The sequence below is a fragment of the Oncorhynchus mykiss genome, chromosome 5, assembly GCF_013265735.2.
Source record: "Oncorhynchus mykiss isolate Arlee chromosome 5, USDA_OmykA_1.1, whole genome shotgun sequence".
Lineage (NCBI taxonomy): Eukaryota > Metazoa > Chordata > Actinopteri > Salmoniformes > Salmonidae > Oncorhynchus > Oncorhynchus mykiss.
This window is the reverse complement of record NC_048569.1, coordinates 15,738,605-15,756,198: the sequence shown is the minus strand read 5'-3', so window position 1 is coordinate 15,756,198 and position 17,594 is coordinate 15,738,605. Positions and strand designations below refer to the sequence as shown.

Here is a 17,594-nt window from a genome sequence, read left to right as displayed (position 1 = left end):
GGCTAGTATTTGAAAATGGACATAGTTAATTTCAGTGTTGTGAAAACCAGACACCTTCAGAATAAACTAGATAAACACCACAATACTGTAAACATTTATAAAACATTTCTTTGGAATCAGACAACATCATTAAGTAATTTAAAAAGGCAGGTAAAGAGCATGTCATATTTCCTAAAAGAGAGCACTATAGGGATTTTCCGTTGAACATGATTGTAGGATTGTCAAGCTTTGTAAATATCATTAAGACCATCAGAATATAAGGCATATCAGACCTTATATAAAAGTAACATTAAACCATTTACATTGTCAAGCAACAACATTTTTTGTTTAAAGTCAACAAGTGTATAATGTCAGACAAAAATAGGAAGTTAAAGAAAAAGGCACACTTTTTGGGGATGAATCTCTACTCATAACATGTCAAATCGTTCCATTGGCCTCTGCAAAAACCAATCAAATCAGCAAAATAGTCTCTCTTTGCTATCAGATAGTCACTTTCTCTGATAGTAAATGACCAGCACATTATTATATTTCAGTGACACTAAATTCATGATTCTTGTTACATTTGAACCATAACATAATAAATATATGTAAAAGATTGAAATGTTGTTAAGACTAAACTCTGATAGGAAAGCCCAACAATGTTTCATTACATTGAAATACATGGGCATATAGCAGTGAACAGGAAAAAACATAATACGTTGGTGAACATTCAGTCAGTGCATCATAAAAGCTACATTAAATGACAAAACATTGGATTTTAAGAGTGCAGAAATGAAAAGACATAATTATGACAAACAAACAACGAAGGCATCAAGTTTGTTCAAACACTAAAAATCTTATTTGATTTGGCATCACTAGACCTACCAATAGCAGTTTTAATTTAATAGTGGTTAGTGGTCAGAATACTGTACTTTAGACATAGGCTAAAGGTCTAAAATGAAAAATATGAGCACTTTGACCAATGTAAAAAAGTTGGCAGTTTGATGCTTGACTATTGAATGCAATGTTTTGAACACCATTTAGACTGTCATAAATATTAGAATTAATACTGCAGCCCCATGAAGGAGTAAGATCATTTGACTCTCATACTGCACAGAATTCCCCAACGGAGGTCAACAAAGATTTTAAAAAGTCACCAGGCACAACACTCAGGGGTCATGTTTCCTCTCCTGCAGGTTCCAGGAAGGGTGTTTGAACTCCACCCTGTGGTGCAAGGCCCATCGGGCATAGATGGCCTTCTCGGTGATGAAGCGATGGCCGCCACGACTTGCGTGCTCGTGCATCCGGTACATGCGGCATTCGTCCATCCGGCTTCCCTCGTAGTAGTGGTAAGGAGCAACACTGTGATCGGCACGGCTTCAGAGAAGCATGAAAGGGGTGTATTTAATTGTCAAATACAGCCAATCAATCCCAATAGCTCTCAGTACAATGTGGTGTAACACAAAACAGTGTAATATAAGGAAAGTTGACGGCTTCAAATTTAATTAGTCTCAAAACAGAATAAATGTGCTATTACACCAGAATAAATGTGCTATTAGACAGGTAGTTGCTTCCACATCTTTTTCAAATAACTCACCTGCAGAAGTTATCGTCGATCATCCCATAGACGTGAATACTGTCACATATGTCCATGGCCAGGATCATGGTGAAGAAACCAGTGCTGAGAAAAGCACCTGAATTCATTCTAAAACAGAGAAAACTTATAATAATAAGAATAGCAGCATAGCCATCTTGGCACCAAACAGAAGAAAACTGAAAAAGTAATAGACTACCTGGACTTGACCCTTGTACCCTAATTAACATGACAGGGTACATGAGTGCTTGGCGAGGACATTATTTACCTGTTTTTCCCTGTCTCGTTCTGAAAAACACTGTCACAGTACTGGATCTTCTCCCGAGTCACCATGTATATTTTGACCTGCGGGTACTTCGTGGCCATCTTCATCAAGGCATTAAAAACACGCCCTTTCCCATCCTGCCTCATGTTCCGCTCAGGACCCCAGAACACGTAGGTGGTGTCCGCAGAGTGCCTGAAGTAATAGCTCTCGTTTTTAATCAGCAGGGGAACACTGGTGTGCGATACCACCCTCAGACTGGTTCTGCTCCCTACGTCCCTCTCATAGCCCAGCGTGGGGGCGTTGTTCATGCGGATCACACACCCCATTTGGTCAATCTCCTCTCTGAGACTTGCCCCCTGCATCTGTCCCGAGCTGGACACCAAGGCACACTGGCGGCAGTGCATCTTCAGAAACTGGAGGGAGAGAATAGGGCATAAAATCACATGAGGTGAAAATCTATTCATGTGTTTACATCAACATATAGTTTGTGTTTCTTTCTGGCTGAAGGTGTTGGCAAGTGGAACAAGGAATGGGTTGTGTTCATTAGGCACCAAAAAAAAAGAAAATATAATAAAATAGAGAGGGACTACCTGGGCTTGACCAATGGAAATGCTAATTGTAATTATCTGTTGCAAAACACAACGCAGACCTCTGCAAATCAACAGCTCACCTGATCCCTCCTGCCAGGGGTGATCCTGAGGTATCCTTGGAGACCAATGTTGACCATGCTGTTGGACCCATCTGATCTGGTCATGTGGACGTACCATAACAACACTGACAGTGTTACAATAACCAGACAAATCCAGTGGAACCTCTGTTGACATCAGATGAACAGGTTAAAAAAACTGTAGTCAGTGTGCATAGGAAGTAAATGTTACTGTAATAATGATGAGGAGTAGGAAACAAGATGTCATGTTTACCTGAGACTTCATATCCATTAGAGACCTCTGGCCCCTCCCCTAATGGATTTCATCACAATTGGTGGGAAATAAGTTGGGTATCTCACCTGTTGAATAAAAACGTCTACCGTTAATTTGACACCTGATGTTTAATCAATAGCACATTTAAAACCAGTCTACGGGGTCAACTTCAGTGCACATCGGTCGAAATGACTGACATGATAACCAATCGAACCGCGTTAGCTAGCTAGTTAACGTTAACTATCATCATGACCAATATTTTGCCATAACATGGTGGCAGCTAATTCAGTGCCAAAAAGAAAATCAATTAACAGAAACGTTGACCAAACGAATAACCGACTCTCTGTAATTATTATAATACGTTAACGTGGAATAAGAAGATACATGTTAAGCTAACTAACCTAGTTTTCCTTGTTGTGAGTGATGGTGTTACCCATTTATGTTCCGACAGTGAACAGAACCTGGATAGCTTAGTTCCTGATATTGGACACATTCTATTACTGGAAAGATATTTCAGGGAATGAAAGATGTAACGAATACAATGCAGTAATAGAATGATTTAAAAGCATATATGCCCCTCTAAAAGTTAATATTATGGAAAACCTAATTATTTCTATCCTTCATACTAGTCAAGACATCCCTTTCATCATACTCCCGAGTGGCGCAGCGGTCTAAAGCACTGCCTCAGTGCAAGAGGTGACACTAGGCTGAATCCAGGCTGTATTGATTGAGAGACCCATAGAGCGGCGCCCAGCTGCGTCCAGGGTAGGTCGTAATTGTAAATACGAATGTATTCTTAACTGACTTGCCTAATTAAATTTATGAGCAGCAGGCACATTATCTTTCTTGGTTGCAGCACAAGCATCACTAACATTTTTAGCATTTAAACCAACGCTAACCTTAACCTAATTATTCTAAGTTTTCCTAGCCTGCTCCGAAATGTCAATAGCACTCGCCAGCATGTAACTTCCTAAAAAAGCGGAAATGAGTTACGTCTGGTTCGTTCAGCCATTCCAATGAGGAAAATGAATGCGAAAATAATAGGGGTTGGGGATAAACGCCGAAAATAAGGTTAACGCAGGCTTATGATATCTTATACGTTTTGTTATATGAGATAATATCAGTCAGTGATCTTTATGATTTATGATGCCTTTCATGTGCTTTAAAAAAAATCCTACATAAATGCTTCAAAATTCACAAAAAGCAACGTTAGCTGATGAGTATGTAATTACTATTCTGGTTAATTCTGACATAAACTGCCGTTATCCCATCTAGTCAAAACCCACCACCACCAAAACCCACCACCACCACCAATACGAACACCAGCACTGGGAACAGTTTATGTCCATACACTACACTTAAGACAGGAGTAGATATTTATCTCACAAGACCTAAAACAGAAATGGCTTTTTATGCACAGATCCAACTGTGACAACACAATTGTGTGTACAAAAATAAATAAACAATCCGTTACCAATGTTAAACATATGAATACTTTAACGCTATTGATCCATTTTTGGATTAAACGTTTTGACTTTTCACCTAACTTTTGCCATTGAACAAGCAAGAGTCAGGCCCCAATCTTTGATACGATTGGATATCCAATGTACACCCTCCTCCTTCCTCAATTGTGATTGACCACAATAGGAACGCGCCCGCATATACTCAACAGACATTGGTTTTCCATGGTATCAATTACAAATGTGTCCGCCCTGAAGCAAATATCACAGTAGTGTGTGAAATGCGCCGCTGAATGTCCTTCTACAGCTCTTTGGATGCGCAATGTGCATTAGTAGCTTTTGGATGATTCTATCTTTTTTATCCATAAAAAGGTTAGCAATCTCTTGAATACACGGTTAGACAGCTTTTAGTAGTCCATCGGAGACCGTTGACTGAGTGATCTGACAGCCAGGCCGGATTGAAGCCAGCAGTAGCTGTCAGTGCGCGAATCAAAGTTCCTAGCTGGCTAACTAGCATGTACGGCTAGTGGGGTTGGTCAGCAATCAGGACAGGTTTGTAATATTCCATTCGCAGCCAAAACCGAAGAGACCTTATTGATGTTACAAAGGTTATTGTCAAATATGATAACCCTTGAAAGTTGTGAACCTGCAGGGACGGCTTGTCAGCTAGCATGATGCTAATGCTACTTTGGCGCAAGGCTGTGAGGGTCTCCTTTTTTTTGAGTTAATATTTGGTCAAAGTAAAAAATAACGTTAAACATGTTAACTTCTAGAGGAATTCTACTCATTTAGTTGGTCGTGCTTCTTTGATGCTATGCTGGCTAGTAACTAACGTTAGGTAGCTAGCTAAGAGTGTAACTGGCCTGTGCAATGCCTGTGTGTCTACTTCACTCTGTTCTCGATGCTGTTGGGGTGTTACATTATATAGCCTGAGACGATGTTATGTCACAGTTAATTTCAGTTCATTACATATTTGTGAAGTAGTCAGATTTAACTATCACTGATCGATATCACTTCATTGTAGCAATGATGACGACAATTCACACTACACCCCTAGGTTTGCACGGATCGAGAAACATGGTGCCTTTGGATAAGTGAAGAAGAGAGACGGGGCACCAAAACCAGTGTGGACAGGCCTCCGGTATACTGGTTGCGGCTACAGTCTGAAGCTGGACCAGAGGGACCCACCCAGACTCAGAAGTGGCTGACCACAGCCCAATTACGACCAGGCACTGTGCTGGCTGGCTGGCTGGTCTCAGAGCAGAACAGAGAAGGAAGCCCCTCAGGAGGTTGATGTAAAGGGGTTGTTGGAGGCTCTGTGGGCATTCTACTGAAATGTCAATCCGAAGAGCAGAAGGGATGTCCATCGCCCAGGCCTTGGCCATGACTGTGGCCGAGATCCCCGTGTTTCTCTACTCCACCTTTGGGCAGGTAAACAATGTTCCCCAAGAAGACCCTTTCAAGTACACTATTGAATATGTTTGTAAGAATCTGCTCCTAAAACATTGCAAAGAATGTTGCCAAAAAAAAAGCATAAGTTTGTTCTTTATTAGCAAGTAACTTATTTGTAATTCCCTCCATATTTGACACACCGAAGATACATGCTTGATACATAAGCATGCATGCTTCAAGTTGTTTTAGCTTGTTGTGACCACTCACCCCATCTCTTTCCCCGTCAGTCCATATTCTCTCAGCTGAAGCTTTCTCCCAGTCTGAAGAAGGTGCTGTTCGCCACAGCTCTGGGGAGCGTAGCCCTGGCTCTCACCGCCCACCACATGAAGAGACGCGGCAGGAAACGGAAACAGGCAACAGCTGTGAAAGATGAGCAGAAGCAGGTGGGAATACCAGAGGCGTTGATCCGGTCAGGGAGACCGTCATCTCTGAGGAGAGGTGAGTTTCACTTCAATGTGATTACTGGTGGTTTCAAACAGGCTGTAGAATTGGCTCAAAAATTTGTTGATGTGTTTGTTGGCTGATTGACATCAAGGAAGTAAAACGGATTAAGTCAAGTTGGTTCATTGACATGCTGGTGTTTCCATAAGCCTGTGTGGATACTGTATGTGAAAGCTGTTTCAGGTGATCACGGTTAGAATACCAGTTATTAATGTGATCAAAATGCCTTTTTGATAGAACTGTTAGCTAACAGTCTCGTTTCCATCCCAGGTGGTCCGTTTCCCGGGCGACAGATGATGAGCCCCAGCACACGGAGCAACGAAACCATGAGCGGCATCTCTTCACTGGCTCCCAGCAAACACTCAAGCTCCTCCCACAGCATAGCCTCTGTACGTTTGACTCTCCTTACTTTCTATCACTCAAATTAAACACATTTTTCATATGCGCCTACTATAACTGGTGTAGACTTTAATGAAATGCTTTCTTACGAGCCCTTCCCAACGATGCAGAGTTTAAAAATACAAAAAATTCAGAGACTTGTCCCGAAGCCACTCCTACGTTGTCTTGGCTGTGTGCTTAGGGTCGTTGTCCTGTTGGAAGGTGAACCTTTGCCTCCAGTCTGAGGTCCAGAGCACACTGAAGCAGGTTTATCATGGATCTTTGCTCCATTAATCTTTCTCGATCCTGACTAGTCTCCCAGTCCCTGCTGCTGAAAAACACCCCCACAGCATGATGCTGCCACCACCATGCTTCACCATAGGGATGGTGCCAGGTTACCTCCAGATGTGATGCTTGGCTTTCAGGCCAAATAGTTTAATTTTGGTTTCATCAGACCAGACAAACTTGTTTCTCATGGTCTGAGAGTCTTTCGGCGCCTTTTGGCAAACCCCAAGCGGGCTGTCATGTGCCGTTTACTGAGGAGTGGCTTCCATTTGGCCACTCTACCATGAAGGCCTAATTGGTGGAGTGCTGCATAGATGGAGAACCTTCCAGAAGGACAACATCTCCAGAGGAACTCTGGAGCTCTGTCAGAGTGACCATCGGGTTCTTGGTCACCTCCCTGACCAAGGTCCTTCTCCCCCGATTGCTCAGTTTGGCCGGGCAGCCAGCTCTAGGAAGAGTCTTGGTGGTTCCAAACTTCTTCCATTTAAGAATGATGGAGGCCACTGTGTTCTTGGGGACCTTCAATGCTGCAGAACCTTTTTTGGTACCCTTCCCCAGATCTGTGCCTTGACACAATCCTGTCTCAGAGCTCTACAGACAATTCCTTCGACCTCATGGCTTGGTTTTTGCTCTGACATGCACTGTCAACTGTGGGACCTTATATAGACAGGTGTGTGCCTTTCCAAATTATGTCCAATCAATTGAATTTACCACAGGTGTACTCCAATCCAGTTGTAGAAACATCTAATGGATGATCAATGGAAACAGGATGCACCTGCTCTCAATTTCAAGTTTCATAGCAAAAGGTCTGAATATTTTTATATATATATTTTCAAACATTTCTAAACCTGTTTTCGCTTTGTTGTTATGGGTATTGTGTGTAGATTGCTGAGATTTTTATTTAATCAATTTTAGAATAAGGCTGTAACATAACAAAATGTGGAAAAAGTCAAGGCGTCTGAGTACCAGATCAGTGTGCAGAGGTACGAGGTATTTGACGTAGATATGTACACGAAGGCATGGTAACGTGACTAGGCATCAGGATAGAACATAATTAGAGTAAAATAAAGAACAGAGTAAAAGTGTGTGTGAATATAACTATGTGTGGGAGTGTCAATGAAGTGTGAGTGTGTGTAGGGTCAGTGTAGATAGCCCGGGTAACCATTTTTAATGGACTATTTAGCAATCTTATGTCTAAGAAGATTTATGCATTGGGGTTAGAAGCTGTCTCGGAGCCTGTTGGTCCCAGAGTTGGTGATCTGGTGCCAGATGATAGAGTGAACAGTCTATGGCTTGGGTGGCTGTTGTCTTTGGCATTCTTTTGGGCCTTTCTCCGCTGATATAGAGGATGAGCTCCCTGGATGGCAGGGAGCTCAGCCCCAGTGATGTGGATGGGGTCGTACTCTCCCCTTTCTCTTATAGTCCACGATCAGCTTCTTGGTGTTACTGACGTTGAAGGAGAGGTCATTTGTCCTGGCACCACACTGCTAAGTCTCTGACCTCCTCCCTGTAGGCTGTCTTGTCGGTGATCAGGCCTACCACCGTTGTGCCGTTTGCAAACTTAATGATGGTGTTGGAGTCGTGCGTGGCCACTCGTGGGTGAACAGGGAGTACAGGAGGGGACTATGCACACACCCCTGAGGGGCCCCTGTGTTGAGGGTTCACGTGGCGGATGTATTGTTGCCTACACTCACACCCTGCGCCCGGCCTCTCAGGAAGTTGCAGAGGAAGGTGTTCAGTCCCAGGGTCCCTAGCTTGGAGGGAACTACGTTATTGAACGCTGAGCTATAGTCTTTGACGAGCATTTTAACATAGTTCATTCTGATTTCACTCTTCTTCAGTGGATCGTTTACCTCACTTAACTCTTTTTAGACCCTTGTGGTCCATGGCCCCTCAATATTTCAATTTGTTATTGTCTTTTTGTTGTCACAGATGCGAGTCCCGACTTCTCCGAACCAGTCGGCCAATCCGTCGACTCCCTGGGAGGCAGAGCCTGTGGAGGAGGAGTCGGGAGCCATGGGGGATGCAAACGCAGAGAACCTGTACATCATTGGTAATAATACCCCTTCATGGATTCCCTCAAAGATTCAGCGAATGGGACTGTCCATAGCAAACTGAGACAGTGTTTGGTGCGCTTTTAAAATTGTATTCATTTGGAGACGCTCTTATCGAGAACGACTTACAGGAGAAAATAGTGTTAAGTGCTTTGCTCAAGGGCAGATTGTTCACCTTGTCGACTCATGGATTTGAACCAGAAACTTTTCAGTTACTGGCCCAACACTCTAAACTTTAATGTAGGCTTCCCGCCCACCAATGGGGAAAAGTATTTCCCAAAGTGGAATTAGTTCTTATTCAAAATAACTGTTTTGCTCAATGAAAGGCGGCTATGAGGACCCTTGGTAGAGGAAGAATAGAAGTGGGACATTGGTATAGAGGGTTACATCTGACTATGCTGTATTTCTTGCACTGTTAGTTTTTCCATTTACACCTGGACAAAGACATCTCTGTAATTCAGCTAGACTCCGTTATCCTTCCTCGACAACCAAACACCTGGGTGGCCTCCCAGCACGTAGATGTCATTATCAAACCAACCTGGCAGGATAGCATCACTCATCCTGTCATTTTATGATGCATCATAATACTAAGGACTGACATTAAGCTGTGGTTGTGTTCCATTCTCCCTACTGTATTTTCCCCATATGTACAATTGCTCTCTCCCGCTCGCTCATGCATGTAAAGAAACACTGGATTGATATAAGCATCGGTTTTACAAGTGCACTGCACACTCTGGTGGAAAGTGTAAGGAATAGGAACAGACCAAGGTCCCCCTCCCCTAGCAGGAATGTCGTTCTTCCTGATTAATTCCTGGTTTTCTGGCATTTATCATTCATATATTATTGAAACTGACCTTTCCCTTAGCCAAAATCCCAGATTTTCTATGTTATCCTGATCACATCTTTCCCCTCTCACAGGTATGGAGTTGTTTGAGGAGGCCCTTCAGAAGTGGGAGCAGGCCCTGAACATCCGGCACCACACCCACTCCAATTCCTCCAAAGCCAGTACCAGCCTAGCCCTGGAGGGGGCAGCGGCCTGCCCCAACCTGCCCACGGTATGCCACAGAACTATCGCACTCTCAACGGTACGGTACACTTTTATTTATCGTTTATTTAACCAGGTGAGTCCCATTTGAGATATGCATCTCATTCTCAACTGAGCCCTGGTCAAGAGCAAGCAGCACTCTCACATCCACCTACCATTACATTAAAAATCGGAGGGGGGGCTTATTGTAATTGCTAGAGTGGAATTGAATGAGCCCATCGGATTTCTTCCTCCACCAGCCTCTCTTTCCTTAAATATTCAGAGAAAGGATGGGCAACTCCAGCCCTGGAGGGCCACTGTGATTTTGAATTAATCAACTAATGTAGTGATTTGTTTGTTTTCATGGTTTCAGTCTGAGTCGCGTAGCAAGGTCTTTGCCGAGAAGCTGGAGACCCTCCTGCACAGGGCCTACCACCTACAGGAGGACTTTGGCGCCACTATTCCCCCAGATAGCCTGCTGGCAGACTTCGGTAATTAACATGCTACGATAGCGCAAATCTGTTGATTTTTGTTGTTGTTATTAGCATGCAGCTAGTTCAAATATGTTGACAGTAGCTTTAGCATTTATCCATAATGGGTCATTTGACTTACAGTCCTTGTTGTGGCTCAGACTGTTTGCTTTGTTGTCCTGTCAGAGAGTGAGGGAACACTCATCCTGCCAAACTTGGAGAGTAGAATGCGTGAAGACGATGCCACTACAATCACTTCTGACGATTCCTTCTTCTCAGCGGCAGAAGTTAGTTTCTCTTTCTCGCTCATTCACTCACCCTATCACGCACGTTTTCTCTGTCCCTCACACACAGTCTCTTTCATGACTATCATGTATCCTATGTTATGAACATGTGTTGAGGATTGTGCCTCTCCCTCTTTACTCTGCAGTTGTTTGACAACCTATCTCTGGAGGTGTGTCAGCCTCTGAGGCCCGCTGCTCTTTACGACGAGGCTGTGTCACTGGTCCAGGACGGCAGCGTGCCCTGTCGAGAGCTCCGGTAAGGACTAGCTAAGTACTGGACCTGGGTTAAAATAGTAGTAGTATTTTTTTTGCGCACTTGATTGAGTGCCAGATGGGAGAGTTTTGGGGTTTGTACTTTGGACTATTCCATAGATCCCATTGCGCCAGCAAAAATCCATCGTAGCTCTATGTATTTGGAAGAAAACAAATACTACCATTTGTTTAGTGTTACTCACAACTGTATATTTCTGTTAAAATGAACTAATAACTATTCACGTTTCTGATTTCCATATTTTTCCTCAGAACTGAGCTGCTAGAATGCTACGGTGACCAAGACTTCCTAGCCAAGCTCCACTGTGTGAGACAAGCCTTCCAGGTCTGAAATCCTTACTGAAGATGACTTATTGGTACAGTTGAAGTCGGAAGTTTACATACACCTTAGCCAAATACATTTAAACTCCTGACATTTAATCCGAGTAATAATTCCCTGTCTTAGGTCAGTTAGGATCATCACTTTATGTTAAGAATGTGAAATGTCAGAATAATAGTAGAGATAATTATTTATTTATTTCATCACATTCCCAGTGGGTCAGAAGTTTACATACTCAATTAGTTTTTGGTAGCATTGCCCACACTTTTTCAGTTTTGCCCACAAATTTTCGATGGGATTGAGGTCAGGGCTTTCTGATGGCCACTCCAATACCTTGACTTTGTTGTCCTTAAGCCATTTTGCCACAACTTTGGAAGTATGCTTGGGGTCATTGTCTATTTGGAAGATCCATTTGTGACCAAGCTTTAACTGATGTCTTGAGATGTTGCTTCAATATGTCTACATAACTGTCCTCCTAATGATGCTATCTATTTTGTGAAGTGCACCAGTCCCTCCTGCAGCAAAGCACCCCCACAACATGATGCTGCCACCCCCGTGCTTCACAGTTGGGATGGTGTTCTTCGGCTTAGAAGCCTCCCCATTTTCCCTCCAACATAACGATGGTCATTATGGCCAAACAGTTCCATTTTTGTTTCATCAGACCAGAGGACATTTCTCCAAAAAGTACGATGTTTGTTCCCATGGGCAGTTGCAAACCGTAGTCTGGCTTTTTTATGATGGTTTTGGAGCAGTGGCTTCTTCCTTGCTTAGCGACCTTTCAGGTTGTTGATATAGGTCTCGTTTTACTGTGGATATAGATACTTTTGTACCTGTTTCCTCCGGCTTCTTCACAAGGTCCTTTGCTGTTGTTCTGAGATTGATTTGCACTTTTCGCACCAAAGTACGTTCATCTCTAGGAGACAGAACGCGTCTCCTTCCTGAGCGGTATGACTGCTGCGTGGTCCCATGGTGTTTATATTTGCGTACTATTGTTTGTACAGATGAACGTGGTACCTTCAGGCGTTTGGAAATTGCTCCCAAGGATGAACCAGACTTGTGGATGTCTGCAAAAAAAAAATTCTGAGGTCTTGGCTGATTTTCTTTTGATTTTCCCATGATGTCAAGTAAAGAGGCACTGAGTTTGAAGGTAGGCCTTGAAATGCATCCACAGGTACACCTCCAATTGACTAAAATGATGTCAATTAGCCTATCAGAAGCTTCTAAAGCAATGACATTTTCTGGAATTTTCCAAGTTGTTTAAAGGCCCAGTCAACTTCTGACCCACTGGAATTGTGATACATGGAAATAATCCGTTTGTAAAGAATTTTTGGAAAAATGACTTGTGTCATGCACAAAGTAGATGTCCTAACCAACTTGCCAAAACATCTATAGTTTGTTAACAAGAAATTTGTGGAGTGGTTGAAAGGCGAGTTTTAATGACCCCAACCTAAGTGTATGTGAACTTCCGACTTCAAGTGTATATGGATAATGTCTCTATGGATTTGATGTGACTAAGATTGGTCATCTTTGCTGACGTCCTCAGTGGTTGTTGTTGTTTTGACAGGTTTTGTTGTTGGACGAAACTCACCGGACGTTCTTCATGGAGACCGGCAAGCAGATGATCACAGGACTCATGACCAAGGCAAACAAGGTGGCAACACGAACCCAGACAATACATTGCAACTTTATTGTCCGTTGACATGGATTGTTTTTGTTTTTTTTGTAAGTTATTTCATTCCCACCGTGCACTGGACAGACCGTGCACTGGACAGACCGTGCACTGGACAGACCTTGCACTGGACAGGACAGACCAGACCGTGCACTGGACAGACCGTGCACTGGACAGACCGTGCACTGGACAGACCTTGCACTGGACAGGACAGACCAGACCGTGCACTGGACAGACCTTGCACTGGACAGACCGTGCACTGGACAGACCTTGCACTGGACAGGACAGACCAGACCGTGCACTGGACAGACCTTGCACTGGACAGACCGTGCACTGGACAGACCTTGCACTGGACAGGACAGACCAGACCGTGCACTGGACAGACCGTGCACTGGACAGGCGGCTCCTCACCAACACTCTTCTCTATGAACATGTTACTTTGTAATGAACTCCTGATTGGCTTTTTTATTGAGTTGGTTGTGTTCCTGTTTCACCTGTAGAGTCCCAAAGCCTTCCTGGAAACCTATGAGGACATGCTTCTCTACACCCAGAGAGAGGAGACCTGGCCAGTCAGCAGGATGGAACTTGAGGGGCGAGGGGTGAGATGCTATTTTCCTTTATTCTTTTTTTTCAAACATGAATGAAGGTGTTTGTAGAGATTCTGGTGATTGTAGGAAGAATCCGTGTCTATAAATCACTCTGGATAGACTGACTTTAGTGCCTGACAACTCATGAACTCACATTTTACATGTGGCTTGAAGCTGGGCCATATTCATTGCAAACCAAACAGACTGATACAGGTAGACAATTTTTTTTTCTACCAGTAAGAAAAACCCTTGTTTTTCTATGGTGTGCCTTGATGAATATATGACCTAGTTGTGTTTTAAAGCTCCTGACCTCGTATGATCTATGACCTTTACCAGGTGGTGGTTATGAACTTCTTTGACATCGTGCTGGACTTCATCCTGATGGATGCTTTTGATGACCTGGAGAGCCCGCCCTCGTCCGTTGTGGCCGTGCTCAGGAACCGTTGGCTCTCTGACAGCTTCAAAGAGACGGTGAGACAGACAGACACCCACAATCCTATAGTCAACATGATCTAGTGATACTAGCTGTTACAACTGCAATACAAACACAACAAGCATTACACAGCATAAATATAATTACACAGGCAGACATGGAAAACAAGGTCTATAGCATTCACTGCAACTATACCATTGGTTAAAATGTAATAAACCATACTTTGTGTGTTTCTCAGGCCCTGGCTACTGCGTGCTGGTCCGTTCTGAAGGCCAAGCGGCGTCTGTTGATGGTTCCAGACGGCTTCATCTCTCACTTCTACGCCATATCAGAACAGGTCAGCCCCGTCCTGGCCTTTGGCTTCCTGGGGCCCCGACAGCACCTCAGTGAGGTGTGCACCATCTTCAAGGTGAGTTTTAATCCTAACTTTTTGTCTCCAATTTATTACTAGCAGTATTTAGAGGTCACATGTCACCACTTTGTTATTTTCTACTAATTTACTATTTTCACATGTGTCTCTGTCTGCATCCTTCCATCTGTCTGTCCTTTTTACCTTCCATCAGCAGTTTAATCACGCTGATCTCTACGATGCCTTAATCTCTCAAATATCATAATCCCTGTGGACAGTCTACCAAGTGATTTACCCAGTCTACCTAAATTCGACAGATTTTCAGGAGGGAAATTAATGTGGAAAACAAGTTACATTTTTCTTAGAAGTAAATCTGCAAAATGACATCTCTTATGAGCACATTCCTCACCAATGTCCTTTTCTCTTCTCCAGCAACAAATAGTGCAGTACCTGAAAGATATGTTTGACCACGACAAGGTGCGCTTCACCTCAGCCCAGTCGTTAGCCGAGGACATCCTGAGCCTGTCCCACCGCCGCAGTGACATCCTGCTGGGCTACCTTGGCATTGACAGCCTGCTGGAGCCCAATGGAGCCCTACCCCAAGGAGACACAGAACCGGGCCCCAGCCCCTCCAACCACCACTGAGACATGGGTAGTGTTAATTTGGGATGTTATGAAACGGGAAGGTACTACATGAATTTGTCCAATAAGAACATTGATTTTCATTTTCAGTTAGAAAGTGGTTTGCTACTGTGTGGCATAATGAATATGACCCTGTATCTGACTTAGCTGAGCTGGAATGGACTGGGTTGGTCAAAGCTGGACTTAACAAGCAAGATTTAGGAGGGTTGTTAATTCACATGCTTGAACTGCAGCATCACCCAGTCAGTCTGTGGTTCTACACCCTAAACATAACAGCCACCAAATCGAACAGAACCCGACTTGTATTGGTCCTTACATGAAAGAGGGATGTTTTTGTTCTAGCTCTCCTCGTACATTTTATCATCTGAGTTGAATCTGGAGTTGTTTATCAGTCAATACTAGTTATCCCTTTTTCCAAATGTGTGATGAACCAACAACCATCCGGCAAGAAAATGTTTGTTGTCTATGTAATGGATGTACAGTAAGTGTGTGTTCTGAGGCAGGGGATCCGAACCGATCCCCTCAATTATCCCGACACCCTTGGCCAATTTGAAGGCGTGCCCTGGGACGTGATGCTGCAGGACTCGTTGCTTCCGTCTCCTCTATCCATTGATTGATCATCCATTTCATTTATCGTATTTATTCCAATAGTGTTAGGTGCCGCATTGATGGAAAAAAAGCACCTATTCATTCAAGAGAATGTGTAATACAAATGTCTAATACTGTACATAAGATCAGACAGGGCATTGGACAGTCATTAACTTGTATGTACAGAAAAAGTGCACAGATATTCCTATCTTGTCCTCATACTTAAAATGGTCAGTATCGAGGTACTGTGGAGGTATAAAAAGATGCCAAGCAGGGGCATACCACCCCAGAAATACTAATAATATACTGTAGCATATACCTCGGTGACAAACTGACGTGTGACAATGCAGGCTGAATTTAGGTTACGCTTGGAGAACAGGAAATACACTAGCGTTCAAAAGTTTGGGGTCACTTAGAAATGTCCTTGTTTTTGAAAGACAAGCCCTTTTTTCTCCATTAAAATAACATCAAATTGATCAGAAATACAGTGTAGACATTGTTAATGTTGTAAATGACTATAATAGCTGGAATCGGCTGGTTTTTATTGGAATATCTACATAGGCGTACAGACGACCATTCTCAGCAACCATCACTCTTGTGTTCCAATGGTACGTTGTTAGCTAATCCAAGTGTATTATTTTAAAAGGCTAATTGATCATTAGAAAACCCTTTTGCAATGATGTTAGCACAGCTGAAAACTGTTGTTCTGATTTAAAGAAGGAATTAAACTGGCCTTTAGACTAGTTGAATATCTGGAGCTTCAGCATTTGTGGGTTCGATTACAGGCTCAACAGTGAAGACGTGACTCCGTGATGCTGGCCTTCTAGGCAAAGTTCCTCTGTCCAGTGTCTGTTCTTTTGCCCATCTTTTCTTTTTATTGGCCAGTCTAAGATATGGCTTTTTGTTTGCCACTCTGCCTAGAAGGCCAGCATCCCGGAGTCGCCTCTTCGCTGTTGACGTTGAGACTGGTGTTTTGCGGGTACTATTTAATGAAGCTGCCAGTTGAGGACTTGTGCGGCGTCTGTTTCTCAAACTAGACACTAATGTACTTGTCCTCTTGCTCTGTTGTGCACCGGGGACTCCCACTCCTCTTTCTATTCTGGTTAGAGCCAGTTTGCGCTTGTTCTGTGACGGGAGTAGTACACAGCTCTGTCTGAGATCTTCAGTTTCTTGGCAATTCCTCGATTGGAATAGCCTTCATTTCTCAGAACAAGAATAGGCTGACGAGTTTCAGGATAAAGGTCTTTGTTTCTGGCCATTTTGAGCCGGTAATCGAACCCACAAATGCTCCAGATACTGAACCAGTCTAAAGAAGGCCAGTTTTATTGCTTCTTTAATCAGAACAGTTTTCAGCTGTGCTAACATAATTGCTAAAGTTTTTTCTAATGACCAATTAGCCTTTTAAAATTATAAACTTGGATTGCCATTGAAACACAGAAGTGATGGTTGCTGATAATGGGCCTCTGTAGATATTCCATTAAAAGTCAGCTGTTTCCAGCTACAATATTAATTTACAACATTAACAATGTCTACACTGTTTCTGATCAAATGTATGTTATTTTAATGGACAAAAACAATTTATTTAAAAAATAAGGACATTTAAGTGACCCTAAACTTTTGAATGGTGGTGTAGGATATCATGAACTGCTTTGCCAGTTCTGAGTTGTCGAGTTGTGTGTGTCTGCATGAGTGTGTGAGTATACGATCGAGTGAAATTCTTATTGTCTGTAATCACGCTTTGTGTGTAAAAAAAAACAAACAGTGATACCGGTATGTACCGCACCTAACGGAGCAGGATGAGATTTTTTTTTAATACATTTCCGCTGTTTTTGAGAAAAGCATTGTTTCTGAATAGCACTTCCCACTAATATTCCCACATGCCCTCAACAAAAGACAGGAGCGATACTACCTTACATGTTTGAATTCACAGCTACCTTGTACTGAGCTCTGTCACACATTTTGTTGAAATGGGGATTGTCAATGTACATTCAAATGTTGTGGTATAGTATGCGGTTATTGTGATCTTGATATGAGTTCAGTATATTGTAGCTGTGTATTCAGAATCGGCTTTGGGGCTGTCTTGTTAAGCCTGGAATCCAAACTGTTAAATCCATATACAAAAGTATGTGGA

At 43.0% G+C, this 17,594-nt stretch overlaps 2 protein-coding genes across 7 annotated transcripts; one reads left to right on the top strand and one right to left on the bottom strand.

The window, feature by feature from the left end:
- Positions 1-8: 8 nt before the first annotated feature.
- Positions 9-6,008, bottom strand: st6galnac4 (ST6 (alpha-N-acetyl-neuraminyl-2,3-beta-galactosyl-1,3)-N-acetylgalactosaminide alpha-2,6-sialyltransferase 4). 3 transcript variants are annotated; one of them, XM_021601899.2, is made up of 6 exons: positions 3,160-3,295; positions 2,759-2,844; positions 2,509-2,652; positions 1,842-2,251; positions 1,577-1,684; positions 9-1,356 (listed from the first exon to the last, which is right to left on the bottom strand). In XM_021601899.2, the coding sequence occupies exons 2-6, from the start codon at positions 2,774-2,776 to the stop codon at positions 1,149-1,151; spliced, it is 888 nt and encodes a 295-aa protein (XP_021457574.1). In that variant the 5' UTR covers positions 2,777-2,844; positions 3,160-3,295; the 3' UTR covers positions 9-1,148. The 3 variants fall into 3 exon arrangements, with proteins under 3 accessions (XP_021457574.1, XP_036832810.1, XP_036832811.1); XM_036976915.1 differs by lacking the exon at positions 3,160-3,295 and adding an exon at positions 5,878-6,008 and having other exon boundaries at positions 77-1,356; XM_036976916.1 differs by having other exon boundaries at positions 77-1,356; positions 2,509-2,584; positions 3,160-3,188.
- miga2 (mitoguardin 2) lies at positions 3,446-16,126 on the top strand. 4 transcript variants are annotated; one of them, XM_021601893.2, is made up of 15 exons: positions 3,446-3,523; positions 5,276-5,649; positions 5,898-6,108; positions 6,382-6,500; positions 8,707-8,827; positions 9,747-9,913; positions 10,226-10,343; positions 10,509-10,609; positions 10,753-10,862; positions 11,129-11,201; positions 12,760-12,846; positions 13,365-13,463; positions 13,788-13,922; positions 14,123-14,293; positions 14,666-16,126. In XM_021601893.2, the coding sequence occupies exons 2-15, from the start codon at positions 5,554-5,556 to the stop codon at positions 14,876-14,878; spliced, it is 1,821 nt and encodes a 606-aa protein (XP_021457568.2). In that variant the 5' UTR covers positions 3,446-3,523; positions 5,276-5,553; the 3' UTR covers positions 14,879-16,126. The 4 variants fall into 4 exon arrangements, with proteins under 4 accessions (XP_021457568.2, XP_021457567.2, XP_021457565.2 ...); XM_021601892.2 differs by lacking the exon at positions 3,446-3,523 and adding an exon at positions 4,455-4,590; XM_021601890.2 differs by lacking the exon at positions 3,446-3,523 and adding an exon at positions 4,459-4,770.
- Positions 16,127-17,594: the final 1,468 nt, after the last annotated feature.

Bases quoted from the DNA above. Each gene is read 5' to 3' on its own strand.
- st6galnac4 (XM_036976915.1), bottom strand. The intron at 2,252-2,508 runs GTGAGCTGTTGA...CTCTCCCTCCAG, and splicing joins CCCCTGGCAGGAGGGATCAG to TTTCTGAAGATGCACTGCCG. The intron at 1,685-1,841 runs GTAAATAATGTC...TCTCTGTTTTAG, and splicing joins AACGAGACAGGGAAAAACAG to AATGAATTCAGGTGCTTTTC.
- miga2 (XM_021601893.2), top strand. From the start codon at position 5,554: ATGTCAATCCGAAGAGCAGAAGGGATGTCCATCGCCCAGGCCTTGGCC. The intron at 13,464-13,787 runs GTGAGATGCTAT...GACCTTTACCAG, and splicing joins TGGAACTTGAGGGGCGAGGG to GTGGTGGTTATGAACTTCTT. The intron at 14,294-14,665 runs GTGAGTTTTAAT...TCTCTTCTCCAG, and splicing joins AGGTGTGCACCATCTTCAAG to CAACAAATAGTGCAGTACCT.